The sequence below is a fragment of the Borostomias antarcticus genome, assembly GCF_949987555.1.
Source record: "Borostomias antarcticus genome assembly, chromosome: 15".
Taxonomy (NCBI): Eukaryota; Metazoa; Chordata; class Actinopteri; order Stomiiformes; family Stomiidae; genus Borostomias; species Borostomias antarcticus.
This window is the reverse complement of record NC_140248.1, coordinates 17,508,961-17,536,293: the sequence shown is the minus strand read 5'-3', so window position 1 is coordinate 17,536,293 and position 27,333 is coordinate 17,508,961. Positions and strand designations below refer to the sequence as shown.

The 27,333-nt window shown below is 44.6% G+C and overlaps 2 protein-coding genes across 5 annotated transcripts; one reads left to right on the top strand and one right to left on the bottom strand.

Annotated features, from left to right (window-relative positions):
* The first annotated feature begins 349 nt into the window (after positions 1 to 349).
* On the top strand, positions 350 to 14,362 carry hnrnpl (heterogeneous nuclear ribonucleoprotein L). Of its 4 annotated transcripts, none has more exons than XM_084449380.1 (14): positions 350 to 497; positions 3,977 to 4,095; positions 5,073 to 5,310; positions 5,524 to 5,611; positions 5,861 to 5,955; positions 6,077 to 6,149; positions 9,914 to 9,949; positions 10,276 to 10,344; positions 11,477 to 11,733; positions 11,881 to 12,002; positions 12,109 to 12,310; positions 12,459 to 12,519; positions 12,656 to 12,760; positions 14,022 to 14,362. In XM_084449380.1, exons 1-14 carry the CDS (start codon positions 414 to 416, stop codon positions 14,078 to 14,080), a joined length of 1,608 nt encoding a protein of 535 aa, XP_084305506.1. In that variant the 5' UTR covers positions 350 to 413; the 3' UTR covers positions 14,081 to 14,362. The 4 variants fall into 4 exon arrangements, with proteins under 4 accessions (XP_084305506.1, XP_084305505.1, XP_084305508.1 ...); XM_084449379.1 differs by having other exon boundaries at positions 12,656 to 12,790; XM_084449382.1 differs by lacking the exon at positions 9,914 to 9,949.
* A 72-nt stretch (positions 14,363 to 14,434) lies between these two features.
* LOC311318898 (cation channel sperm-associated auxiliary subunit gamma-like) lies at positions 14,435 to 27,290 on the bottom strand (the record flags this gene model as incomplete). The annotated part of the gene is made up of 27 exons (XM_084450332.1): positions 14,435 to 14,493; positions 14,661 to 14,723; positions 15,342 to 15,451; positions 15,588 to 15,689; positions 15,861 to 15,959; positions 16,075 to 16,138; positions 17,064 to 17,220; positions 17,622 to 17,678; positions 17,915 to 18,049; positions 18,871 to 18,983; positions 19,690 to 19,891; positions 19,986 to 20,048; positions 20,854 to 21,067; positions 21,375 to 21,487; positions 21,611 to 21,775; positions 21,868 to 21,982; positions 22,084 to 22,213; positions 22,777 to 22,824; positions 22,920 to 23,039; positions 24,178 to 24,243; positions 24,736 to 24,873; positions 25,225 to 25,396; positions 25,533 to 25,688; positions 25,864 to 25,936; positions 26,077 to 26,200; positions 26,609 to 26,756; positions 27,051 to 27,290. 27 exons carry the CDS (start codon positions 27,288 to 27,290, stop codon positions 14,435 to 14,437), a joined length of 3,246 nt encoding a protein of 1,081 aa, XP_084306458.1.
* Between the last annotated feature and the right edge of the window lie 43 nt (positions 27,291 to 27,333).

The window sequence follows — 27,333 nt, the reverse complement described above, 5'->3', positions numbered from 1 at the left end:
GATGCTTAGATCATGTATCATAATTTGGATGTAACCTTTCAATGAAATAAATGTTGAATCTTGAATTTCTTTACACAAACAGTGTTTATTTGAAGTATGTAGAGCTAATACAGGTGTAGTTGGGAAGCTGAATGTTGCAGTTGAATGTTGAACCCTACAGGTTTGATTGATTTTGCACTCTGATGCTTGTGGGAAAAAAACTTGGCATCGTAATTGAGTTTCTCTAATAAAATCTATGTTCATAGATGTATCCCGACGCATTCTGGGTGGAGAAATCCTTCATCTTCGTTTGATTCGTCTGTTCCAAATTGACACCTTGGTTCCACCAATGCATGCTTGTGCAGGCTATGCTGTCATTTCCGAATCGGATTCGGCATTTTGCGTTTTCTATTTGGAAGTTTATTCGGGACAACATGGCTGCTGCGACGGGTCGTTATTACACCGAGGGTGGCAGAGCAACTAAAAGACAGAAAACCGAGGACGGAGGGATGACTACGGTGAGAATTAACCTGCCACTAGTCGGGCTGCATAAAGTTAACCACGGTTAATTCTTAAGCCTGCTCGTTTTAAATCAGGAAATTGGGACCGCAGCTAGCTAGGCTAACTAGCTAGTCTATATAGTTAGCTTTAATGCTAGCAAGCTAGCCAACACGTCACGTAAGAGCCGGTGTTTTCGACACTGAAAAGTCCATAGACCTTGATGGGTCCAAGCTGCGACGAAGCCGCAATTTTCAGTTAGATCACACGTCGGCATGCCTTTATAATTTAGCGTCACATTGGGCATTGCCTAACACGTTAATATTGCATGTTTCCTCGCCTTTGTCACACGTCGTAGTATGCTAGTCGCTAGCTAGCTTAGCTGCTATGCTACTACGACCAACTCTAGCTGGGTAGCTAGCTAACGCAGTCTTGCTTGCTAGCCTACAGTATCTAGCCTAGATATAACTTTACGTAGCTAGTTAGCTCCTTCGTCTACATTCATTGCTGTCTATGCTGTCTCAATCTTGACATCAAGTTCTACTCTTATTATTTTCATCTCATTACCATGCTCTCTTTATCCATCCACATATGTGTTCATCTCCATCATTTACTTGGACTATTACGTACCAATAAAGCTATCCAAAATAAATTTGCCTGCTTTCAGCAAGCACCCAAGACCTGCTGCTGAATGCAAGACCATTCAAGCTCCTCTAATACTTTATCTAGACCACTCACGCCCCTTTGCATACTACAGATGCAGGGTTTTTACTGCATCGATGATTTTTGGCGCCCCCCAAAGAGATTTTAGCCAGAGCCAAAGGAAAACCACCACTGCCAAAATGCTAAAAAAAAAAATGAGAAGAAAAATAGCAATTCGAATCCTCTCCAAATATGTTTGATAGCTTGTTTCAAGTGCAGCCCATCCCTCTTTCTTGCATTGTCCTTAGTTTGGACTAGAGATGGGCCGATTGGCTTTTTTGGCCGATACCGATTTCCGATTTTTGGGGGGGGGCAGACTCATCTATACCGATTTTGTCCGATACTGATTTTCAAAAATTGTAATTAATTGACAACACTCACTTTGCATTTTCTTGCTTTTTTATTTAAAATTCTGCAATCCCAGGATAGTACAGATGAAAGTAACTGAATATGACTATGACTGTGTATAGGACTGTTAACACTGTTGACTGTATGAATGTGTATAGGACTGTTAAGACTGTTGACTGTATGACTGTGTATAGGACTGTTAACACTTGACTGTATGACTGTGTATAGGACTGTTAACACTGTTGACTGTATGACTGTGTATAGGACTGTTAGTGCCTCATTTTACTCACTTGAACTGTTTAATGAAAATAAAAATATATATCTTCGTTAGTTGTGTGTTCAAACCAGCAGGTTTTCATGTGCATCTTGTTGTGGTTCGGCCACCCTGAGGTGCTTCCCCGTCTAGGAGCGTCATCGCCCGGCTCGCCTGTGCGCGCTGCGCTTCCTTCCACCTTGGCACGTGTGCTGAGAGCGCAGCGGCGCACCCAAATGAGGGGCAGGCCCAGCGCGTACATTTCTGCCACTCTAGGCGAAACACAATTATGCTGCACCTCGATTTGCAAATACCAGCAATAACGCACAGCATAAGGAAACAGTAACCAAAGTCTAGTCTATTGCAACGCACAGTGTCAACATTATAAGGAAAAGCATGACGCGCATAACAACATGCAATAAGCGAGAATAGAATAGGATTAGAATTATTATTGCCTATTGTTGTGAATCTTTGGACTGAACTGGGCTTTAGAACAGCAGGCTACCTATTATTCTTCAATGATAGGCCTAATGTCTAATTTACATAGCATATAACAACAATCAAATGTAGGCTATTAGGCTACTGTAGTTGTAGGCTATAATAGTTTGTTTCTGTAGGCTATTCTATGTGCAGAAAAATAACTGGCCAGTATGCCAATAGCCTACGGTCTGGAGTGGTCCGAACTGACCTCTAAAACTGAGCTGCTGCTGTCGTTGCTGCTCTCCGCTCAACGTGCGGCGCGAACGGTTACTTCTCAGGACTGTATCACTCCCTCCAGGAAATACACTTGACCATGGCTCTTGTATTTTGTCTTCATCAAATCGACCGTAGAACTATTGAATCAGCTCACAGAAACCGGTCAGTTAAAGCCAGATCGTCCGGTCGCAGATTGGGCTAATTTTAGTCAAATCGGCCGGTTTTGAATCGGCCACCGATCAATCGGCCCATCTCTAGTTTGGACCACTAGTAATCGAGATAATTAATAGACCGGTTATCAGTGTCTTAAACATTTTCATATAATTTCATATCCATTTTGTGTCATGTCGGGAGATTTCCCACGATTGTGAAAAGTGAGCTAAGTCAGAACGACAGCAAAGAATATAGGTCTATATATGTTTGTAAACTACTTGGCATAAAAGAGGTTCCCCCCCAAAAAATGGTGTGCGCATCACCCCCCAAAGGCCCATTCTGAGACAGGAAAAACCCTGCAGATATACTATCAATGCACCCCTACTTTCCATTCTTCAGCCCGCTCTCTGTCCACAGTCATCTCTATCTTTCCATGTTCATACACCCAGCAGTATCTTCATCTCCTTCATGTTACTACATTCATCCCCCTTCTCTCTCTCTACATTACATTAATCATTTAGCACTTTTATCCAAAGCGACTAACAATAACTGCATTTAACGTAGGGAAAGCCAATGTACTACTTGCCAGAACTCACAAGTGCATCTACTTTATAAAACAAGTGACTAAGAGCATAGTTTAGTGCTGAAGGCAAAGTGCAAAGATAGCAATCTAAAATACAATAGGTGCTTAAGAGGGAGGATCGTTGTAGTACTTACTAGTCTTTCTACTCATCCTACTAGTCTTTCTACCTATCCAACGGATCAATCTCCAGAATCCATTTTGCTTTCGTACATTTTTAAAATCCTGACGCATCCTTAATAAAGCTATCCAAAAACAACTATTTACACTTTATTAAACTGCGACCAACATCTCTACAGCTTGCTCTGTCCGTTGGTTGGTTAGTCCGTCAACAAAAGTGCAATGCTGCTGTTCACAAAAGCGTTGTGGCACCACAGCTGTTACTAATTAGACAAGAGAGGAGAAGATTCAGCCAGATCTAAAATTCGTGTAATTCTCTGCATACTCTATATTGAGATAGTTTCACAATTGAAAAGTGCTTTATAAATAAAATGAATTAATGATGCTGCCTCTTGCCGAGGCTGCCAATAATAATGAATTATTATGAGGATGTAGTTCGTACATGGTCGCAGCTAACCCATTACAAATTAGCGCTTATCTGTTTGCAATGCTAGCTAGTTTGAAAGTGTGTGTAGCCTGGTGCGATCTAACTTACCTGTGCCTCTTTCTATGAAGGAGTTAAATGACGTAATGTGTATGTTTTCTTCATCAAGGGAATATGTTGCTTACTTGGCTGTCCTGTCTTGATTTATTTGACCTGTTTGTAGGAAGGCTACGATGACCCCCATAAAACGCTCCCATCCCCAGTGGTGCACATTAGGGGCCTGGTTGATGGCATTATGGAGGCAGACCTGGTGGAGGCCCTGCAGGAGTTTGGGACTATCAGGTAATTACCAACCCCCTTCCCTGACTAGTCATCAGGTCGTCCACAGACGGGCCTCCCATCTTTGTCTCCAGTTCTCCCGGTCCTCTCTCTATGGGATTTTTTTCCCCCAGCGGATATCTTAGTTAATACAAGAAGATTGATCCAGAAAGCAGTTTTGTGTTATTCGTGATATTCCGTTTGGGGAATACACGTAATTGCTGGCGCATAGTAGGCTAGGTGCACAGCAGAGGGGGTAAAGACTCCCTGCCTTCTTCCCTCCGCCATATCCCTCTTAAGTCTCCTTTTCCTGCAAAACAAATAGCTACAGTAAAAGCCTAGTTCTAAAACAAATGAGTTGTCTCAGCCCATCAGCGCATCTTCACAGCGGAGTAAAAAAACGACTGCTCGACATAACGAATCTCAGTCGACTTAAGGATCTCCGACTGATGATTTGACTCGTTGACTTTCAGGGGGCAGCCCTAAAAAACTTAATTTAATTAGTATTTTCTATGGACCACGTGTTGGCTAGCTGTTGGAAGAATTTTCCCAAATTTGCATCCCTACCCCTGACTCTCCTGAGACTACTATATATATCTTTATCCTGCTCAGAGAATCTTATGGTTCACACTCTGTATGCCTGTACACAGGCGCCTCTCTCTATCCATTGCACTGATGCTTCACTTACATAGCCGCTGGCCCTCGGCTCTGGAATAGTCTACCCATTCACATTAGATCGGCCCAGACCCTAGGGTCTTTTAAATCTCTCTTAAAAACCCATTTCTTCTCCCTGGCCTTCAACTGTAGTTGATCGGGACACCCTGGTATTCTGTGTGTTTTTATATTTCTGTACTGTTGTTGTTATTGTACTTTGTGCTTTTATATTGTTTTGTATTTTGTGTACAGCACTTTGGCTCGACTGCAGTCGTTTTTAAATGTGCTTTATAAATAAAACTTGACTTGACTTGACATACTGGACATACTGGACTCTATCCTCACAGCTATGTGGTCATGATGCCCAAGAAGCGGCAGGCCCTTGTGGAGTACGAGGACATGAATGGATCATGCAACGCGGTCACCTACGCAGCTGAGAACCAGGTGTACATCGCCGGCCACCCCGCCTTCATCAACTACTCCACCAGCCAGAAGATCTCCCGGCCGGGCGACCCGGACGACGCGCGCAGCGTCAACAACGTGCTGCTGCTCACCATCATGAACCCCATCTACCCCATCACCACGGTAACACTTGCGAGTCACACCGTTGACATAAAACAGGACACTATGGTTCGGCCTGTATTGTATTATCCCTACAAAAATTAGTGCTTGACATCTTTGTGTGTACGGGCTGTTTAGTTCACTAATTAGGATGTGTGTTTTATGTCCCAAAGTACTGTGAAGGCTGCAAACAATCATTAACTCTTCTTTTTCTCCTTCTGCTGGATTCTCTTGCAGGATGTGCTGTACACCATCTGTAACAATTGTGGACCTGTTCAGAGGATTGTAATCTTCAGGAAGAACGGGGTTCAAGCCATGGTTGAATATCCTTTGGTCTAAATCAGAGTACCGATTCCTCCCCTAGTCCACTGTAGAATAGCACCATCATAGCCCAACAGATTATTCCACGCAAGCCAGTTGTTTGTTTGGCAGATTTGACTGAGCTTCCGTCGATGCTCGTTTGCTTTATTGAGGAGGGCTTTTAATGAGAAGGGGTGAGTGTGTGATTGCAAAGCAGGCCCATTGTGTCCTCTTGACTCCACAGAGCTTCCTTAACCCCCCCCCCCTCCCACATTTGACTCGGTCCAGAGCGCCCAGAGGGCCAAAGCCTCTCTGAACGGAGCCGACATCTACTCGGGCTGCTGCACGCTGAAGATTGAGTATGCCAAGGTTAGTGTGTGTGCTTCGTTCCATTTAGTCCAGCTGAGCTCCTTAAGTCATTTACATAAGTTATAACATAACCTTAACCGTTGTACCTGAAATCAAGTTTTTTTCATGTTATGCTCTGCAGCCAACACGCCTCAATGTGTTCAAGAATGACCAGGATACCTGGGACTATACCAACCCTAGCCTGAGTGGCCAAGGTAACACACACAAAAACAACCCTCATCCTTCCCTCCCCCTCTCTTCCTCTCCTCCTTCTGCTCTTATGGCACTGTGTGGGATGGGTAGGGTCCCAGGCCTCCGGGGGTAGTGCCTCTGAACGCCCCCCCGAGCGGCGGCGACGCCACGATTCACGAAGGGTCGTTCCCTCCTCCCATGCCAGTGGGCGGGGCCAGAGGCACTACTCCCGCGACGCGTCACTCCGTGTCTACATGCTCTCACGCAACACGGCAGGCACACAGTAAGGGCACAAGGAGCGACCTCCGGGATGGCCATTTGCAGCACAGGCCCCGCCCACGCATGTCCAGTCGTCTGTTCAACGGTTGAATGCACTTGATTATCACAGTGGAACACCTGGCCTCCAAACACCCCCGTCACACAGGTTCACCCCCCGACACAGATTAGAGCATGTCACACAACCTCACCCCCCCCCCCCCATGAATGGTCTGGAATCACCCAAGCGCAGTGTTATGCCTTAAGCCTCTCCGCTTGGAATGCACCTGCACCCATTAATGTCAAACAACATATTGGAGATTTTGTCTGTAACTTATAGTTCTGGTACATTGACCAGTCTTGGTATTTCTTTTGTTGTAATTCAAGTACAGGTAAGGGCAGGTTTGGCCAATCTGTCTCTTGGGAGCTGCAGTGTCTGTGTTTGTATCCTCTACAGCAAGGTGTAAAACAACCCCAGGCAACTAGGTGTAAAACAACCCCAGGCAACTAGGTGTAAAACAACCCCAGGCAACTAGGTGTAAAACAACCCCAGGCAACTAGGTGTAAAACAACCCCAGGCAACTAGGTGTAAAACAACCCCAGGTAACCAGGTGTAGGGCAACCCCAGGTAACCAGGTGTAGGGCAACCCCAGGTAACCAGGTGTAGGGCAACCCCAGGTAACCAGGTGTAGGGCAACCCCAGGTAACCAGGTGTAGGGCAACCTCCGGCCCTGTAACTCCTAGGGGACAGCTTTTGGCCATTTGAGTGTTTTAAATCACAATACGCAGTCAGCAAGGAACCTGTACGCCTAGATGAGTGGAGTAGTCAAACAAGTAACGCTGTTAACTGTAGATGCCTTCCTCTTTCTGTAAGTACAGCTTACAAATTGACTTCATAGATGGGGGTTTAAACCCGGGTACCATTTCCGATGGTCTTTAAATCTGTTAGCTTTGTTTGGAGATGGTGTGCCGCCATGGGTGTCAAGTTGTCTAGTAGTCATCTAGGTTGGGCGGTTCATATTCATACATTGTTACAAACCCAAGTCCTAAATTGTCTTTCCTTTGCACACCATGGCCACAACATCTTCATGCTAAGTCTTACACGTGTGTGTTAATTAGTTGAGCAGGCGAATGAACAGAATTCCCGCTTGCTTGGTGTGCTGATGCTCGGGCCGATAGCCTGTGCATCGAGCGGTTATTTAAAGGCCCGGCTGCCTTGCAAGAAAGAGGCGCTCCTTATGTCCTCACTGTGCACACGTACGCAGGCTCACCTCAAAGCCGTTAGAGCTGCCAGAGCTACAGCAGCACCCACAGCCACTCCAAACGAAACCAGCTCCTCAGTACATCGGACACAGTTGGGGCGACAGACACCGGAATCACACAGCCTCAACTCTCAGTACTTCCCAATCCCCAAGTCTACCACCACTCTCTCCACCTCTGGCAAGGAAACCCATTGTACTCTTTTTGGGGGACAGTAGCCATCACGTTTGATCACGGTGAGGGACAAGACCATGCGGGCAGACACCCAGCTTACTCACCACCACAGGCCTGATCAGATAGATTGATAACCATCGATCATCCTCTTTTACGCACATCTCATCTCCAGAGCTCTGAAGATTTCACCCCTTTGACAGACACGACACATTTTGCACGATGGGGGGCGGGAGTTCGATGTGTGTGGCCCGCTAAGGCCACTCCTCCCAGCCCTGGGGATGTGAGTTGTCACACACCGCCACCTCAGCCTGCAGCAGAGGAGTCCTCTCAAACACACAGCCTGAGAAGGGAACAGATGACACCACACACTGAGACATACATCTTTTTCTATGCCGTTCCGTCTCTCGACCTGGGTGTGTGGGCTTCCTTTTGCTATCACTCTCCCCTCTTGTGCTGAACACAACACGACAACACACCCGAGCTGAACACTCAGGGGCAACAACAGCACACCCAAGCTGAACCTCCACGACAGCACACCCAAGCTGAACCTCCACGACAGCACACCACGCAGATACGACACTCCAGACGACTTTAACTGCCAAGCACTAGACGCCTCTCACTTCGTCATGGGGGGACAGCTATTGTACAAAAAACCTACATCAAGCACCACACGCCTGGCCCACTCACACGAGAAGAAGCACCCCACAAAATCCAGGGGGGGACCACGAAGACACAAGCATCAAACACCTGTCAAGCATAAAAGCACAGAGGCAGACTGATAGAAAACCTCATTTTTTTCTCCTCAAAACTCTGCATTGATGGACTCAGGTGCTCTGTCCCCCCCCCCCCTCTACCCCTTCCCCCACCCCCCCTCTTCTCCTCTCTGTGCTCTCTTCTTGTGTTGATTCTACGTTGTTTTTCTCTCTGAAGTGGCCCGTAGTGACGCCTCTAACGCCTCCCGTGTGATGCAGGTTTGTGTCTGTGGACAGACACCCTTCTCTGAAATGGTGCAAATGTCCTCCTGCTTTTCGGTCAAAGCACGGTAAGCTGGAAATATGCCACAAAAATGGCAACTGTTAAAAAAACAAAGCGACGGCCACTGGCGTGAAGGAGGATTGGTGGATGTACTTTCTCTGGTGGTGGGGGAAAAGAAAGGGGAAGAATGAGTTGGAAGCTGGAGTCACAGTTTTGCCGGGTAGGATCCTTGCTGAAGAGCGCCCCCTACCTGCCTACAGCATCCTGTGCTGTCCGTGTCTGGTTCTGTAAGTACATGTGATGTGAAGACATGACTGCATTGACCTGGTGGTAGAATTAATGTATATGTACGTGTCTGGATTACCGTGGTGCCTTAGTGTACAAACCCCCCATGTGAATCAACCTTTCATGAAGTTCTTATGAAATCAGGTCTGGAATTTCCAATAGTTGGTCTGTTGGATCTTTGTGTCTGATACAATGTCCGATTTGCTGGGAATCACAAAATTAATCGGCTATTGATTTTCAGGCTATATAGTACAACTCATTGCACCACATCTTATTGTCTCAGGTCAATTTATTCACTTGATTCACTCATAAAACTACATTTTATTTCTTCTATTAGATTGACTTCTAGAGATTCCAGACCTGGGCCTTGTCATCCGCTTAGTAAATGTTATTATGCCAGACTGTTTCTGCCCACAAGGCTTGGGATGTTGACTGATCCTTGAGATGAGACTGTCCAGAATGTCCGAGTCGAATGACAAGCTGTTCAATTTTAGATATTCTCTTTCATTGTAGAAAATCGGTCTTGAACTGAGGATGCTAATATCGGCATAAATGGAGCTAATAATGTTAGAAAGGCTAGCCTTATTTCCAGTATCAAATGCCATTGTTGGTCAATGACAATTTAATTGGTTTAGGTCATTTATAATACATTTAGATGTGACATTATTTGGGATGGATTTTGTTGCTTTGAAGTTTCTTCATTTATTTTCTGCAGTAGACTTTATCTCCAAACAACTCATTTGTAGAGAATTGTATTGGTGGTGTTGTGGTTTAGTGTACATCACTCCCCTTGCTTGTATCTATGTTTTGGTTTTGATTTGTGTATGTACCTGCACAGATGCTGACGGTGAAGGCAATTGGAACAATTCACAAGGTGTGTGTGAGTCTGAGAATGACAGATGCGTTTGTGTGTGAGGTCACTTGTACCTGTAATATAAACGTATGTACAGGTACTGTAGCTGAAGAATCCTTATGAAAAATCTCCATTATGTTACTTTTGTTATAGTGATGCAACAAATAGGATTAGGGGAACTTTCAGAGCCTGCAAACCTCATTCATGAGTTAATTAACACAATAACTCCCAACTCCTGCATGTTGATCACAACCATCCCCCTTAGCTTAGTAATAAACATGCTGTTTGAACACGGACATGCTCTCAGGAATCCGTTTCACTTGACTCTAACCTTCTGGTGCCTTTAGATCCCAATGCCAATCCCAACAAGCGCGCAAGGCAGCCTGCCCTTCTGGGAGATCATCCTCCAGATTATGGTAAATTAAAGACATAGACATGTATTGCAGTATGACGGGACGTGTCCACTACGCAGAGGTGAGGTCTCCTGATCCGCGTCCGCGGAGTGAGAAGCTTGTGGGCGTTTCACACCCTCCTCACACCCACCGCCATTTTAGATTCTTTGACTCAACTGTTGTAATTTTGTCTGTCCGACTGTAATATGTCAATTTATTAAGTTTTTATATTTTTTCAGCTGAGAAAGTAGCCATGTAGATGACTAGTACTGTATGTGGGCATTTTATGGAAATAAGCCCCGTTTCTAAATCTGCGGAGATTGCTGGCTGGGTGTGTTTTCCACATCTCACCCAATTGGAAGCCTTAAATTTGCATAGAATAGCCTTGTAGACCATTTTATGCAAATTAACTGAATCCACCACCAGAAGGTGGGTCACTACGCCTTCCAGCACTCAAGAGCTCTCCATCGGTTTTGAATTGGAGGTGATATTTTTCACTAGTGGAAGGGGCTATGTTTACGCCCACTCTGATGCGACGTCACAAAAACCGTGAATGTATAAAATCGGACAACGTTTGGTGTAACAACTTAGCTTTAATTCCGGTTTTCACATCTAACGACGTGGTGTCGGTTTTAAACTGGGCTGCTAATTTTGACGATTGCGCTGCAATTTGGAATCCTGGAGGGGGGCTGCGTTAACTCCCATTCCACCAACTCCTATGTACAGTAACGTTGCTACAGTAATATGGAATTCTCATACAATGACGAGGCATCGCCAAGCAATATTTTCAGGGTGACACAATTCATAGTGATGATTTGATATAACTAAATTGTATTTATTATATAACTATTTTATATAATTAAATATGTACATAAGATGAAAATATGAATGTAGACTCTCTATGATATGTAATTGTAAGAGAGCCGGTTACTTTTCCGTTGCAGTTTAAAATGTCGCTAACACAAGCCCAGAAATCGTCGCAGTCTTGTCGCAGCGTTCGGGCATTAAGACCACCCATCTTGAGTGAGGGCGTTAAGAGCACCATATACGCTAGACACCGCTGCGTAGTGGACACCCGTGACAGTTAAAAATAACCCGTTAACGGTCAGAAAGGGTCGAGTCCAGTAGTGCTGACCTCAGCTTTCCCTCCACTAAGGTGGCCCTCAAGGTGGTTACCACGCCTACAATGATGAGAGCTACGGGCCCCCTCCACACTACGAGGGTCGCCGCATGGGGCCCCCGATGGGTGGCCGTGGTCGAGGCCAGCGCTTTGGGCCTGGATACGGCCCCCCTCCCCCCGAGTATGGGCCCCATGCGGACTCCCCCGTTGTCATGGTGTACGGCCTGGAGCCCTCAAAGATCAATGCAGACAAGGTCTTCAATGTCTTCTGTCTCTTCGGCAATGTGGAGCGGGTGAGTGGCAAGCAACTGCAGGCCATCCATTGCATTGACTAACACACCAACGTGGGAGTAGATGGACACACTGGTTAAAACAAGGCTTTGTATCTAGAGAGTAATGGGACTGTAGTTTCCTAAACCCGGTCGTCGTCGTCCACCCAGGTTAAATTCATGAAGAGTAAGCCAGGGGCAGCCATGGTGGAGATGGGAGACTGCTACGCTGTAGACCGTGCCATCACCCACCTCAACAACAACTTCCTGTTCGGGCAGAAGCTCAATGTCTGGTAAGTGCTCCTCGCCAAAACTCTGAATTATTACGGCTGTCAGTGTAAACCAGAAGTGTTCATAACTGTGGGGAGTCATCGTTGTCTCCATCTCTGTCCCCTGTAGTGTGTCCAAGCAGCAGGCCATCATGCCTGGTCAGTCGTACGAGCTTGATGACGGCTCCAGCAGCTTCAAGGACTTCCATGGTTCCCGTAACAACCGCTTCACCTCCCCAGAGCAGGCAGCCAAGAACCGCATTCAGCACCCCAGCAACGTCCTGCACTTCTTCAATGGCCAGCCGGACATCTCCAACGAAATCTTCAACCAGGTAGTAGTGGACATGGAGGGGGTTGACGACATGTGGGAGGATGGCAGTTGACCTTGTGGTCTTCATTTCGATATTCCTCCATGTTTTTATTTAATTTTTTTATTATGAGAGAAAATTTGATTCTCATAAAACTGCTTCATTCTCTCAGGTTTGCGATGAATTGGGAGTCAAGAGCCCATCGAATGTCAAACTCTTCACCGGAAAGAGTGAGTGATATGAGGGATAAAATGATGAATAAAAGAGTGCTTAAATGATTAATCTACCAAAGTAAAACTGTAGTGCGTTTCTATGAATTGATCTTATGCGGTGTCAATAAATTGGAATTTGTGTCTCTCGTCTCGGGTGGGGCTACAGGTGAGCGCAGTTCGTCCGGGCTGCTGGAGTGGGAGTCCATCAACGACGCCATGGAGGCCCTGGCCCTGATGAACCACTACCAGATGAAGAACCCCAGTGAGTCCTCAGAGACAGAAGGACAACCTGGTACCATTCAATATACCAGGGTTTTCCTGGCTCTTTTGGGGAAACCTCAGTTTTATGCCGAGTAGCCTACCAGCATGTATAGGCCTATATTCTTTTCTGTCGTTCAGACTGAGCTCACTTTTCAATATTGCGGGAAATCTCCTGACATAACACAAAATGGATATGAAGCCAAAAATGTTTAAGATACTGATAACTTGTCTTGATTATCTGGATTACTAGTGGTCCAAACTATGGACAGTGCAAGAAAGAGGGATGGGCTGCACTTGAAACAAGCTATCAAACACATTTGGAGAGGATTTGAATTAAGCAATTGACCACTCGAGGCAGTGGGTTACAGGGGATTTTACCACAGCTACGGGGCGTTGTTAGATCCGACGCAATAGCGGAGGGCCTAAAACCCCCGTAGCTGTGGTAAAATCCCCTGTAACCCACTGCCTCGAGTGGTCAATTGCTTTTCTACAACGGTTACGACATATATATATTCACAAAAAACACTCGGTAGTAACATTCAATAATTTATTTACTGATCATTCTTATCATTTTTGTATTTACAAAATCTTCCGCGATAGGCTATAGTTCTGAATTAAATGGTTGCCGGCAACAAAGGCTATCTCGCCTATTTGGGTTGGCCTTAAGTCATAAGTCATCATTCGGGTGCTTCACGTTTTTTTGATTATTTCCAGCTATAGTGCAGTTATTAAAACAGTTCTCCAGAGCACTTGTTTTTGCTGGTAGGGGTGTGGAAGTGTTGGAGTCAGACTGATGAGTGCGTTTTTGTAATAGGATACGAAGAAGGCGAGGTTGCTGCGAGTGGTTGCTACCCAATGCATAGCCTACCGCTTGATTTTATCAATGGCCTCGTCAATGAGATTGACGGCGCATTAATACTAATTGTTATGCGGTCGCAGCCGTGGGTTACAGAGTATTTTAGTATTTTGCTAGCCAATCAGAATCAAGTATCCAAACTTTCCGTTGTAGAATTGCAATTTTTATTCTACATTTTTAGCATCTTGGCACTGGTGATTTTCCTTTGGCTCTGGCTAAAATCTCTTTGGGGGGGGGGGGGGGGCGCCAACAATTTCTCTATGCATACAGTATGCATAGAGTACATATATGTATACAGTATCTTTTATGTACAGCAGTGTAGTGTCAAAAGACAATTTCCCTTTTTAGAACAAACGTTACTGTAATCCAATTTCAATTGCCTAACATGCTTTTTCTCTCCCCTTAGGTGGTCCTTACCCTTATACATTGAAGCTCTGTTTCTCTACAGCGCAACATGCCAACTAAAAAGCCCCTCATCTGTTATGCTGTGTGCTTGCATAGTGTTTATTGCAGTAATGTCACCACTTTCTTGTACGACACATTGAATCAGTATAATGGTATGAAACTGACACGATAAACTTTTCCTTTAACTTAAGAATAGACGATTGAGAGATTTTGTATCAGTGAGTGTATTGTTTGATTTTTATTGTTGAACCTTAACAATTTTTCCAATTAATGTTTTTTTTCCAATGTTTCAAAAGGAAGCATTTGCCATCCTGAAATAAACACAATTCCATGTTAACACTGCCTGTCTTTTGTAATAAAGTGAATGGTGACCTCTGCTGTTGTGGTTTGATTTTAAGCGTGCTAGGGGTGGGATTATTTGGGAAATGCTCCATCCCCCATGTGGTCATTGTGTGCCAGGGAGACATCGGAGTCTGAAAAAAAACAAAAAACCTCAATTTCATTGACAAACATGTCCTAAAGATTAACATTGGACCATTTCACTGACAGGCTACAATACACACGGCAAGGTAACTGTCGTATCACAAGCCCAGTTAAAAGTAATCGCTGCCAAATTAGACTTAAGTTGGGTGTAGTGTACCGCGTTCGGCATGGCTTCTGTGCTTGGTGGCCTGGTAGGCTGCCTGCACCAGACGGTTAAGACCTGGGCCACAGCAGTGATACACGGTGAAGAAGAACAGGATTCCCAAGATGATGGCAAGAGTCATCTGGTAGCAGAAGGACAGAAATATGTTTTTTTTGGTTGTATTAATCCCCCAAAGGGAAATCGGTCTTCTGCTCTTTTATCTCGACCATCGGTTGAGTCCAGCACATGGTCAGCCAGCATGACCAGCACCCGTGGATATTATGAGCTGGCGTTGGGGTTCAGTGCCTTGCTCAAGGGCACAACAGAAGCAACTCACTGATCACTGGTCTTTTGTTTTAACCACTGGGCCACCTACCACCCTGTAGTCTACGTTTCAAGCTCAAAATACTCATATTGTAAGTATACAGCCACTGAAATAGCAGGTCTATTTTTGTGGGTGAGTAGGAAAGATCACACTTGCCAGCATGTAGAACAGGCCTCTAGTAGGATCCAGTGGGAACCCGTGTACATGGAGAGTGAACCGCAGAGCGTAGTCACAGTAGGTAGTCAGATCTATACCCCTGCATAGAAACAAGGCCCTGCTGATCCATGTATGTCTATTGTCAAGTCTGTGTTGTGACTGTGTACACGCAGTACATTCAGCCGTAGATTGATATCCACTTCGTACAAGCTTACAGACGGAAAACACATACTTGTTGGAGATCTCGATGATGAAGTAGTAGTCTGGAGCCTTCAGACTCTGAGCTGCCAGGTCACCACAGGGGGAGAACCTCTGGCACATCCATCTGCAACATCAACAATGTCAGGCATGAAAACGGTATAGTTCAGTCCTTCAGAAACACCCAATCTCATATGTAATTGCACATACAGGGGTGAATGAAAGCCAAGACTGGATGCGGATCTTATGAAGCGGCTGATAACCTTATCTTGTTAATGGTGCCATGCATGACCACAAATCCCTCCTCAGTGACATTCATAGAGTTGGACATGTCCTCAAACATCCAGACCAGGGTCCTCTGGGAGCTGAGTTGTCAGATACAGGGAAACCAGGGTTGATGCTTTGTGACAACTAATTACTTTATAATTCAGTTTTATAACCAAATATCTTATGTGATTTTATACTTCAATGGGAATAAAACTTGTAAGCATTTAAGAGTGCTGTTTGTCCTGGGTATCTGTCCTCAGTGTACTGACCTGTAGTTGAGGCTGTTGTACACCAGGACCTCTTGTGGAGAGTAGAGGCGGATGTTATCTTGTGAATAAGCTCCCCCACCGACAACCTTAAAGGTATAGCTGTTCACCAAATAGGAGAATAAAATAGAATAAAAAATAGAATAATCATCCATTCATCATGTTTGATTTGGTCCAATACATTAAAGGACAGAGAGAGACGAGGGAGAGGTCTCACCTCCCGAGGAACCGGCCAGACTCTCCAGAGACCATGTCCTGGATCAGGAAGAAGGGATAGAACACTGCAGGGGGAAGGACGAGAGAAGAAAGGATGAAGAGAAGAGAGGGTCATGAGGAGGATGATGTTCACTGGTGCACACTCATCTCACTGCATCTTTCCCACCACAGGCCTTAGTGAAGACACGGTTGTACAGAGGTAACTATCATAGAACTATCCCATTTGTCTGTTCGTCATATATGTGAATGAGGTGTAAATCAGGTGAATGAGGTGTAATTCATGTGAATGAGGTGTAAATCAGGTGAATGAGGTGTAAATCATGTGAACGAGGTGTAAATCGTGAACGAGGTGTAAACCATGTGAATGAGGTGTAAATCGTGAACAAGGTGTAAATCAGGTGAATGAGGTGTAAATCTGGTGAATGAGGTGTAAATCATGTGAACGAGGTGTAAATCATGTGAACGAGGTGTAAATCATGTGAACGAGGTGTAAATCATGTGAACGAGATGTAAATCATGTAAACAAGGTGTAAATCATGTGAATGAGGTGTAAATCATGTAAACGAGGTGTAAATCATGTGAATGAGGTGTAAATCATGTGAACGAGGTGTAAACCATGTGAATGAGGTGTAAATCGTGTACAAGGTGTAAATCATGTGAACGAGGTGTAAATCGTGAATGAGGTGTAAATCATGTGAATGAGGTGTAAACCATGTGAACGAGGTGTAAATCATGTGAACGAGGTGTAAATCATGTGAACGAGGTGTAAATCATGTGAACGAGGTGTAAATCATGTGAACGAGGTGTAAATCATGTGAACGAGGTGTAAATCATGTGAATGAGGTGTAAACCATGTGAACGAGGTGTAAATCATGTGAACGAGGTGTAAACCATATGAACGAGGTGTAAATCATGTGAACGAGGTGTAAATCATGTGAACGAGGTGTAAATCATGTGAACGAGGTTGGCAATGGGCTGGCGGCGGCTCACAGTCCTCGTAATAGAAGCAGGGCATGGCAGGGTCAGGGTCGGGGCAGTTGAAGTAGCGCTTGTTGAGACGGGCACACTGCTCCAGGGTGGTAGTGATGTCAAACGCCAATCGTTTGCCCGGGGGACAGCCGATATAGATGGGAACGCTGTGCCGCCCCTGACAAGAACAGGACAGAGATTGAGATGCTTAGCATGTTGACTATTTAATATTTTTCTTGGCACTGAGTTGTATTCAATTTCTAATCCCTTTTAAGTAGGGCTGGGTATCGATTCGAATTTCAAGAATCGATTTGATTCCGATTCACAAGGTTCAGAATCGATTATCACAATTCGATTCGAATCAATATTGATCCGGTTAGTGTTACTAAAACCTGTTTTTTGTTAGCTGTAACTTTAATTACATGACTGCCAAGTGTAACCACTTCAACACATCAATACTACGGGTGGGTATCGATACCGATTTCCAAAAATGAATGAATGAATGAATTAATCATTGAATGAATGAATGAACTATTCATTCCTTCATTTAAGCAAAAAGAGAAATGATAGAATACTGACTTTGAAGGCCATCCATTGGTCGGTCTCCTTGTAGCACTTCATCTCAGAGCTCCCCACCTGGTCCCACAGAACACAAGAGTCATGATAGGGTTTGTACTAACGTGTGTCCCTGTCTGGGCCTCGTCCCTCACCCAGAGCAGCAGGTTTGTACTAACGTGTGTCCCTGTCTGGGCCTCGTCCCTCACCCATAGCAGCAGGTTTGTACTAACGTGTGTCCCTGTCTGGGCCTCGTCCCTTACCCAGAGCAGCAGGTTTGTACTAACGTGTGTCCCTGTCTGGGCCTCGTCCCTTACCCAGAGCAGCAGGTTTGTACTAACGTGTGTCCCTGTCTGGGCCTCGTCCCTCACCCGTAGCAGCAGGTTGAAAGACAGAAGGTCCTTCCCCGCCAGCGCCTGACCAGGAAACATCCCTCTGTCCTCCACCGTCAGCTGGGAGAGAACACGCATAGAACACAAGTCACACACACACTTGAATACTTAAATTAATTCCACAAATTAAATTACAGCTATCGGGGAATCAAATATAATAGGGCAAGACAGTTCCAGAACACTCAAGGATACACATAACACCTTCTTCTCCACACAGCAAGGCTGCCTATGACAGCTGAAACAGAGCAATATTTAACAAGTTGTTTAGCAAGTTGTTTAGCTCTGCTTTTTTCCCATGCCATAGATGTTCAGACCCCTCCTGGTGTACTTGTGTACATGACCTAGGCTTCCAAATATAAGTACACAAACACACACTGAATAAGCACATACTGTACACTTGAACCCAGCTACTGCTATACATTTCCCCAACGACACTAATAGTAAGTAAGTAAGTAAGTAAGTAAGCTTTATTTATATAGCTCTCTTCACAGCACGGATGCAGAGTGCTTTATAGTAATAAATTCAAATCAAAGGCAATACAACACGAGACAAAATTAAAACGACACAGAACAGAAAAAACAACATTGCGAGCAGCAGTCATATGTTACGTATGTCTTTTTTTTGTCAAGTTTTTTGAACATGAGTTCAGTGGATGGCTCTCTCAGGGCCTGGGGAAGAGCATTCCAGAGTCTTGGCGCCACCGCCTCAAATGCTCTGTCACCCTGGGTTTTTAGTCTGGTCCGGGGCACCGCCAGGAGACCCTGGTCGGATGACCTCAGCAACTGACTCAGAGAGTAATAAGATGCTAGACTCACAGGGGAGGAGATGGAGCGTCAAATGAAGGGCACACTGTACAGTAGGTGGGGTGATGAGTGTGCTACCTTATAGACCACAGCCCCCCTGTTGAAGACCTGGTTTCTCTTCACGATCGTGTGGATGTAGTGGTTGTCAGACACTTCAGCCGAGAGCCAGATCTGGTTAATGTCACTGAGCTCTGGAAGGACAAAACGAAAACACACACAAACACACCGTATCATCAGAGACAGATGACTGACCGCCGTCAGTCCTGACCGCATAACACCAACAACGGTATAACCCGACAATGTGTAGCATTTTCATTTTTTATTTGCTTTCAAGTACATTTTAACATTTCCATTATCATAATACAAGACATAAAATGTATGATGTATATCATATGTATTTTACTAATGTATTTTATTTCCCCTGCATTTTGTTTTAAATGTCCTTTTATAATGTGTTGTTTTTTGCATTTCGTTTTATATGACCTTTTATAATGTGTTTCTTGCACTTTGTCTTGATGCGTTTAATGTGTCATGTAAAGCATTTTGAATTGCCTTGTTGCTGAAACGTGCTGTACAAATAAACTTGCCTTGCCTATATCAGCAACTAAAATGCACTGAAACAACTTCAACCACCTTCATCCTCCCAGCCGACCGCGAACGTCGTTCAGAGCCCTGTCCTAATAATAATAATAATAATAATAAATTACATTTATATAGCACCTTTCAAAAGACCCAACGACGCTTTACATAGTCACAGTAAGACAGACAGACAACAAGAACAGACCAGAACAAAACAACACTGAAACTAACTGGCTAACTAAATTAACTGACTGACTAACTTAACTAACAAACAAACAGACTAACTAACTAACTGTCTGACTGCGTCCTGAGCCTGACCTCTGGGGTCCTGGTCCACTGAGAGGTGCTCTGCAGATCTGGAGCTGATGTAGATGGAGAAGGAGAAGGAGTGTCGGCGGTCCAGGTACACCTGGTCAGGGAAGGTGATCTCAGAGCTCATGTAGGCACGCGAGTAGCGATCCATCACCACGCTGAAGCCCGAGGGAGACACGCCGTTACTGGCCATGTAGAAGTAGTAGTCCTGTGGGAGAGAACGCACAAGTTTGAATTTTGTATTTCTAAATATATCATTTACACGTTTAGATAGATGTTGTTAAGAGTTGGAGGAGCCTCACCTCATACACAACTTTGTCCTTCCACCAACGCCAGGTTGGGTTGTGGACGGGGTCTCCAATATCCTGGAGAGAAGACAAGTACGTGTAACTTAAAGCAATACATAGCGTTTTCTCCAGTTTTCTCGGAACTGCGCCCCCACAGGCTCTGCGAGTAAGTGCACTGTTGTACTGTCGTAAAGTTATCAGATTGTCTTTTTCTTTTTCTGGCTTCGTCGGTGATGTTTCGCTTCTCACCTCCGCCATGATATCATTGACCTAAAAAACGCATGATATCCATAGATGCCAGAAGAGTTAGCTACTGTGTTGTTTAAGCACAACGTTGCGCATGCGCACTTCGACTGAATATTGCGTCCCGGGGGCGCAAGTTTTAAAAGGTAATAAATGTCAATGTATTATCTTTCTGAGTAGACTGTTTGGACGATTCAGCTTACTTTTAGTAAATCTAATTGGACAATTAGCACCAGACATGTTTGTAAAGGTCCAAATACGCGATGTATTGCTTTAAGTGCTGTTAAATGACTCACAGAAGTACACTGGTTTAAAAATAAAATAAATTTAAAAAGGGAAAAAAAGGTTTTGTAATTCAACCTTGGTAACTTTGATAACCAACTTTGTAACCTCTTCATTAGAAATATAAGGCAAGGCAAGTTTATTTGTATAGCACATTTCAGCAACAAGGCAATTCAAAGTTCTTTACATGAGACATTAAAAGCATCAAGACAAATGCAAGAAACACATAAAAGGTCATATAATCATATGTATAATTTTACCTTGCAAAATGGACGGATAAATGTAAATGTATTCAATGGTACTGTGTTGTATTGGACAATGGAGAGGATGTGGCGCGAGATGGGCGTGGTGATGTCACCATGATGTAGTCGGAGTGCAGCTGGAGGAGGTGATGCAGCAGGCCCTGGTAAGTGGCCAGGGAGGCGGTGGAGTGGAGCCCAGAGGAGGTGGGAACCAGGGGGGGTCCAGCCAGGTAGTGCTGGATGCGGTTGTAGGGCTCTGGCTGGGGCAGGTCGTCCAAGTGCTCCCAGAAGAACGGACAGATTTGGGGGAAGGAGAACGCACTGAATGAACTGAGAGAGAAGAGGATACAAGGGTTCAAGGATCAAGGATGTGTACGTGATGCAGCAACCATGTGCAATGAAATGCTTGAATGTGCAAATTCTATGTACATGACACGGGTACCATGTACTCTTAAATGCTTAGCTGCACCCAATGTGGGGCTCGAACCTGCAGCCCTGAGAGTCAGAGTCTGGTGCTTTACTGACTGAGCTGGCCGCGCAGAGAGAAAAAGAGAGAAAGACAGCAGACTAGAGTAGGCATTGAAATAGTCTGGCAGATAAACACACACACACACACAGTTTAATAACGGTACAGTACTCTAAGTGATGCATTTTGAGAGTGGAGAGATGACTGAGGGAGAGGATGTCTGGTACACTTAGTCTTCTTGTCATCACAGAGCCCTTGCCCTCCGAGTCCACTGTGTAGACCACCTAAACAGAGTTAGAGGGATGGAGAGAGAGAGAGAGGGGCAAACGAGAAGGTGAACAGCTTACAGAGACAGACCACACAGAAGTAGTATGAACGTATAGTGAGGCTTTCCCGGCCAGGGCTACCTCCTGCAGCTGCTTGTCCCAGTCATAGAAGACGGTGAGCAGGCTGGTGTTCATGGAGTAGGAGCTGCTGTGGTCCTTCAAGGCCTGCAGGCTAGAGAAGGCCTGCCAACCCAGGGAGGGACGCACTCGTATCAACCTGTCCACTCCCTCCTGGCCATACCACAACTGATAAGACACACACACACACATGGCATTAGTGTTTCATTCTAAACACTAGCACCCACATGCAGAAGTGTGCACAAAATGTATGGGCTCACCTCTTCAGTCTCAGTGACAAAGGCAAACTCTCCATGGTGGGACAGAGTGAAGTACTTGATCATCTGATCCAGGGGGAAGCCAGTGAAGAACAGATAGCTGTTCCCCACATCCTGGCTGTTGGGACACACACACCAGCATTAACGTGATTAATCATCTACTTCTGGATGAGCCACACCGGTATGTGAGCAACACACACACACACACACAGTACTCACGAGCAAAGCAGAGCATTGCCCCAGATATATAGAATGTGACTGATTGGGTTGAACACCATGCCCCGCAGCTCCAGAACCACACTGGTGTCCTCCTGCATCCGGGTCACGGCTGTGAAGGAGTCTCCACTGCCTGCACACACTCACCGTTACTACCTGCACACACTCACCCTTACTGCCTGCACACGAAACACCATACCTGTACCAAGGTTATTATACTTAACGAAAACTAACTAAAAAACGGAAACTAGGTGTGAAAAAACCTTTTAGTTAACTGAAATAAAAATAAAAACTAGGCTTTACAAAAAAATAACTAACTAAAACTGTATTGTGTGTTTACAAAACTAATAAACTAAAATTATAGAGAAATGTCCTTAGTTTTAGTCTTTTTCATCGCATACATAAGCCTGGTATTGAGATTTGAGATAGATTGAGATAGTGATATGAATCTATCCTCCTTTTTCTTTTTTAGCTGTGCCCCTGAAAACTAAATTGAAACTAAGCATTTTCAAAAAATTAAAACTAAACTAAACTAGCAAACCTACTTTAAAAACGAATTAAAACTAAACTGAAATTGAACACAAAAAGTTAAAACGATATAAAAATAAAAACTAACGAAAAAAGTAAAAACTATTATAACCTTGACCTGTACAGGTGGGTATTACAAACAACACACTAATGGGAGTGGAGCTTCACCTTTGGGAATGTACTTGGGTAAGGCCTCTCCCAGGTGGAAGTCCTTCTCTGCAGACACCAGAGGCTGGGTTATCACATGCCCGTACTTCAATGGAAACAGAGGTGTCTGGAGGTACAGGATAAACCTGATGATGTTCCAGTACCTAATATGAGGAGCTGGTAGGAGTGAGCCTGTCTTTTGCGGGGCAGTAGTTCAACTAGAACCATGTCAGTGAGATTGTGCATGGAATCCTGGGCCGCCCACTTGACCTGGCAGGCGGGACCTGCGGACCACACAGACACAAGAGCATTTCTAAGAGATCAGAGGAAACACAGGATGATTATTCTATATTCTCCTATTTGGCGAACAGCACATTGCACAATATACTACTACTACTACTACTACTACTACTACTACTAATAATAATAATAATAATAATAATGAGTATTAATTACATTTAAAAAGCACTTTTCATTGAGAATCAATCAATGAAGGCCGGGACAGTCAGGTATTCCTGTCATTCATAAATTGCATATTGGACTTGTATGGTACAAGATGGTTGTGATTACTAACTTAAAAGTCAGCGCTCAGCTCCAATCAGTAATGCTAAAAACCACAAACGAAGCCAGAAATCTTGATGTAGTCATGGACTCAGACCTGAATTTCAACAGTCACATTAATTATGTCTCATTAATTATGTCTCAGCAGGATCTGGAAAAACTTTTATCTTCTGTAGACTCCACTACTGTAACAGTGTGTTTACAGGTCTCTCTAAAAAAAATCGATCAGACAGCTGCAGCTGATTCAGAACGCTGCTGCTTGAGTCCTCACTAAGACTAAGAAAGTGGATCACATCACTCCAGTTCTGAGGTCTTTACACTGGCTTCCTGTCTGTCAAAGAATTGACTTTAAAATACTGCTGTTGGTTTCTAAAGCACTGAATGGTATAGGGCCAAAATATATTTCTGATCTGCTGCTACGTTGAGAACCATCCAGACCTCTCAGGTCGTCTGGCACAGGCCTGCTTTCTGTCCCCAGAGTTAAAACAAAACATGGAGAAGCAGCGTTCAGTTTTTATGCTCCACTTATCTGAAACAAACTTCCAGAAAACTGCAGGTCTGCTGCAACTCTCAGTTCTTTTAAATCCAGACTGAAGACTTTTCTTTTTGCCATTGCTTTTTATTAGATCAAATAATTATTCATTCAAACACTGCACTGTAACTTTTATTCCTGTATTTAATTTTTCCTGCATTTTGTTTTAAATGTCCTTTTTTTGCATTTCATTTTATATGACCTTTTTATGTGTTTCTTGCACTTTGTATTGATGCTTTTAATGTCTCATGTAATGCACTTTAAATTGCCTTGTTGCTGAAATGTGCTTTACAAGAAGAATAAAGCATATTCAATGATAGGTCACTCACTTTTCATGAACTCGCAAGCAGTGCGGCCTGAGGAGTCCAACAACTGAGTGAATGACACATCTCCGTCTATGAAAAACAGCATTTCCAGAAACAGAGGGAGAGAAAGCAGTGCATGGGTACATGAATACATTGTAGAACAGCGAGTGAAAACAAAAAAAGCATGCAAAGTGGTGAGAAAACAGGAAACATATGAACCAATTCATTCACTGCGAGTGAATTCTACACAGGCTGTGCAGTCCCTGCGCTCTGAGGGCACTTGCTCGCTCACTCGCCTGCCACCACACATACCCACTCACACACAGCACACACACCTTTTAATGTCTTTTCCTTTTTTTTTTTTTTTGTGCCGTTTAATTTTCATTAAACGGCACAAAATAATTGTCATTTATTTTACTAATGATTATGTACCAATGATTTAGAGGTGACATCGATTTTATAAGCCCTTTTGGGTTTTCTAGATGTTCACCTGCATTATCTCTTTACTTTCTGTTGTTATTGTTGTTCTCTGTTACACAAAAGTGCAAATAAATAAATCAGAATCTAAATCCCGTGACTGACCGTGCACCTTGGCCCTGTAGAGGGTGCCCTTCTGCCAGCCTCCTCCCAGGATGTAGAAGAACTCACTGCCCTGGTGGGGCATGAACACGGGCACCATGTGGGACACGCACACCGATCGCAGCACCTGCTGCCACGAGTCTGACACACAGTTCAGGACGGGTTAGCAATGCTAGGATACACTAATAGCTATAGAATACACTAATAGCTATAGAATACACCAATAGCTATAGAATACACCAATAGCTATAGAATACACCGCCAATAGCTATAGAATACACCAATAGCTAAGAATATCAGAGAAGTTTATTTGAAGGATCCCCATTAGCTTATGCCGTAGCAGTTTGCTAGTCTTCCTTGGGTCCACACACAATCAACATTACAACAACAAAAATGCATTAATACTGTAAATAAATAAATATAACAAAAGTTAGCATAACATAAGTAAAGGCCTTTGTCTTTTTTTGCCATTGCCAGTGGTGTCAGGGCTACCTGAGGGAGAGGCACTCAGAGGCAGGAGGGAGTAGTTGCCCACGAAGCGGTGCAACAGCTGATTCTGCCGGATGAACAGAGAGCTCTCTGTGGAGATGGCCTCCAGGATCATAGAGGAGAATTCTGCCTGGGGACAGTTCAGAGAGCCAGCCCAGCAGCTCTCTATGCCCACCTGTGTAGAGAGGCAGCCACATACTGGAGACATACAGTAGGCTGTAGAGACTCGTATGTCTACACACACACACACACACACACACACACATGCACACGCACACACAAACACAGTAATCTCATTCATGATTGCCAACCTCAATGAGGGAGGTGTGCTGGAACTCTGTGGCAGTCATCAGTACAGCCTTGAAGCCGGGGATCCCTGGTAGGATCAGCACAGGAGAGTGACCCACCACCGCCCACAGAGGACGAGACGGACTACCCAGGGACAGCATGTCCTCCAGCGCTGGCATCTAGACGGAGAGATTGATGAGCTGTATTATCAACATCCTGGATGATGACTGGTTATGACAGATTAGTTGATTATCACTGTTCTCATTTTCAGTGACACTTGGCTTTTAACACGGGATTCAAGGCTAATCATGTCCTCTCTGTGTCTCTCCCTCTTCGAAGGGTATTGTTCCTCACCTCCATACCAAAGGATATCTCCGTCTTCCCTTTTTCACTGGTGCACACGAAGCCGTTCACATTTACTGCAAAGCTGTACAGAACCATGCAATGCGCAAACCAGTCATAGATGTGAGCAGGAGCAGGGGTTCGATTAAAATGCCTGAGCTACTCAAGGTATGTGAATTGGGCAACTGTCACACATACAATTAAAAACAAACAGCTATCATTTACCTCTTCTCAGGCACAAGCCGACCCTGACCATTGGACACCACTTTAACCCTGTACACTACCGAACCATTAAGAATTGGCATGGGGGCGTACCAACCCAACCGGCATAGGTCACTGTCACAGGGAACTAGAGGAGCACACACAAACACACACACACCCATAACCCCCACACTTTAAAGGTGCTCTGTTCGATTTACTGCACGTTTTGTTAAAAAAAAAAAATCCTATGCAATAAATAGGTCCAGGGGAGTCATAACTATCTGTAGAGAAAATATACCCAACAGTGTAGTGCCTGTGGAGCAAACGCAGAATTTATTTTTATTATGAGCGAAGCCGACCCGGCGCTGAGCCCCACCCCCTGAACGGCACTGTATGGAGTGAAAACGGCCACTTGTTTATATGTGATACGCTGCACCACTACCCCATCTAGTGGGCGAAAAAAAATCGAACAGAGCACCTTTAACCACTAAGCATCAACAATGTGATCTCTTCAAAAGAATAACTTTATTAAATGAAACACAGTAGCCGAACATACCACTGTCAAGCAGAGGGGCTGTGGTCAGGATAGTCTGCAGTCTTTGTGGTTTGAGGCGTGTCGGGTGGACGGGCTCCTGGAAGGTCAGAACAACGTTCGGAGTCAGACCCGTATAGAGGGCCTCCTGAATGGCGCGTTTGGACTCCTCCTGTGGGACAAAGAGTATGTGTTCATCTTTTGCCAAAAACGGTTAATGCGAACTGAGATTGAGTGAGATCGGGTGATTGATTGTGATAATGGTAGTACCTTTGAACCACAGAGTAGGTCAATGCGTAGGTAGTATGGAAAGCCATAGTATTTCTGTAAAGAAAATTAAAAATTAGGCAACCATCTTTCTTTCAAAGCAACTTAGGCTACAAACAAGGTGAAGTTTACCTATAGCCTACTAGTCAACGCAGACCAAGAGCAAAATACATGTGAGTTGGGCACCCCCACTACTCACTATCTGTTGCGTGTCCACGGGCTGGTCAGTCAGGGTCTCCAAGATGGCCTGTACTTTGGTGCTCAACTCCTGCACCTCTATGCCCCCTGACAGGGAGTTCAGAGGACTCTCAAAGCTGCAGGTGGAGGTGGGGCTGAGAGGGTCACCAATTTTACACAGGCGAACACTCCATTCACACTCTGGTCTACTCGCAGTCCCAAAATGAAAGCCCAGGATGAGGAAAACATGGTGGATCCTCATCTGTTGTGAAAAAGTCAGAATGACAAAAGCATTTTTCACACAA

Bases quoted from the DNA above. Each gene is read 5' to 3' on its own strand.
- hnrnpl (XM_084449379.1), top strand. From the start codon at position 414: ATGGCTGCTGCGACGGGTCGTTATTACACCGAGGGTGGCAGAGCAACT. The intron at 5,956-6,076 runs GTTAGTGTGTGT...TATGCTCTGCAG, and splicing joins TGAAGATTGAGTATGCCAAG to CCAACACGCCTCAATGTGTT. The intron at 12,791-14,021 runs GTACCATTCAAT...CTCTCCCCTTAG, and splicing joins AGAGACAGAAGGACAACCTG to GTGGTCCTTACCCTTATACA.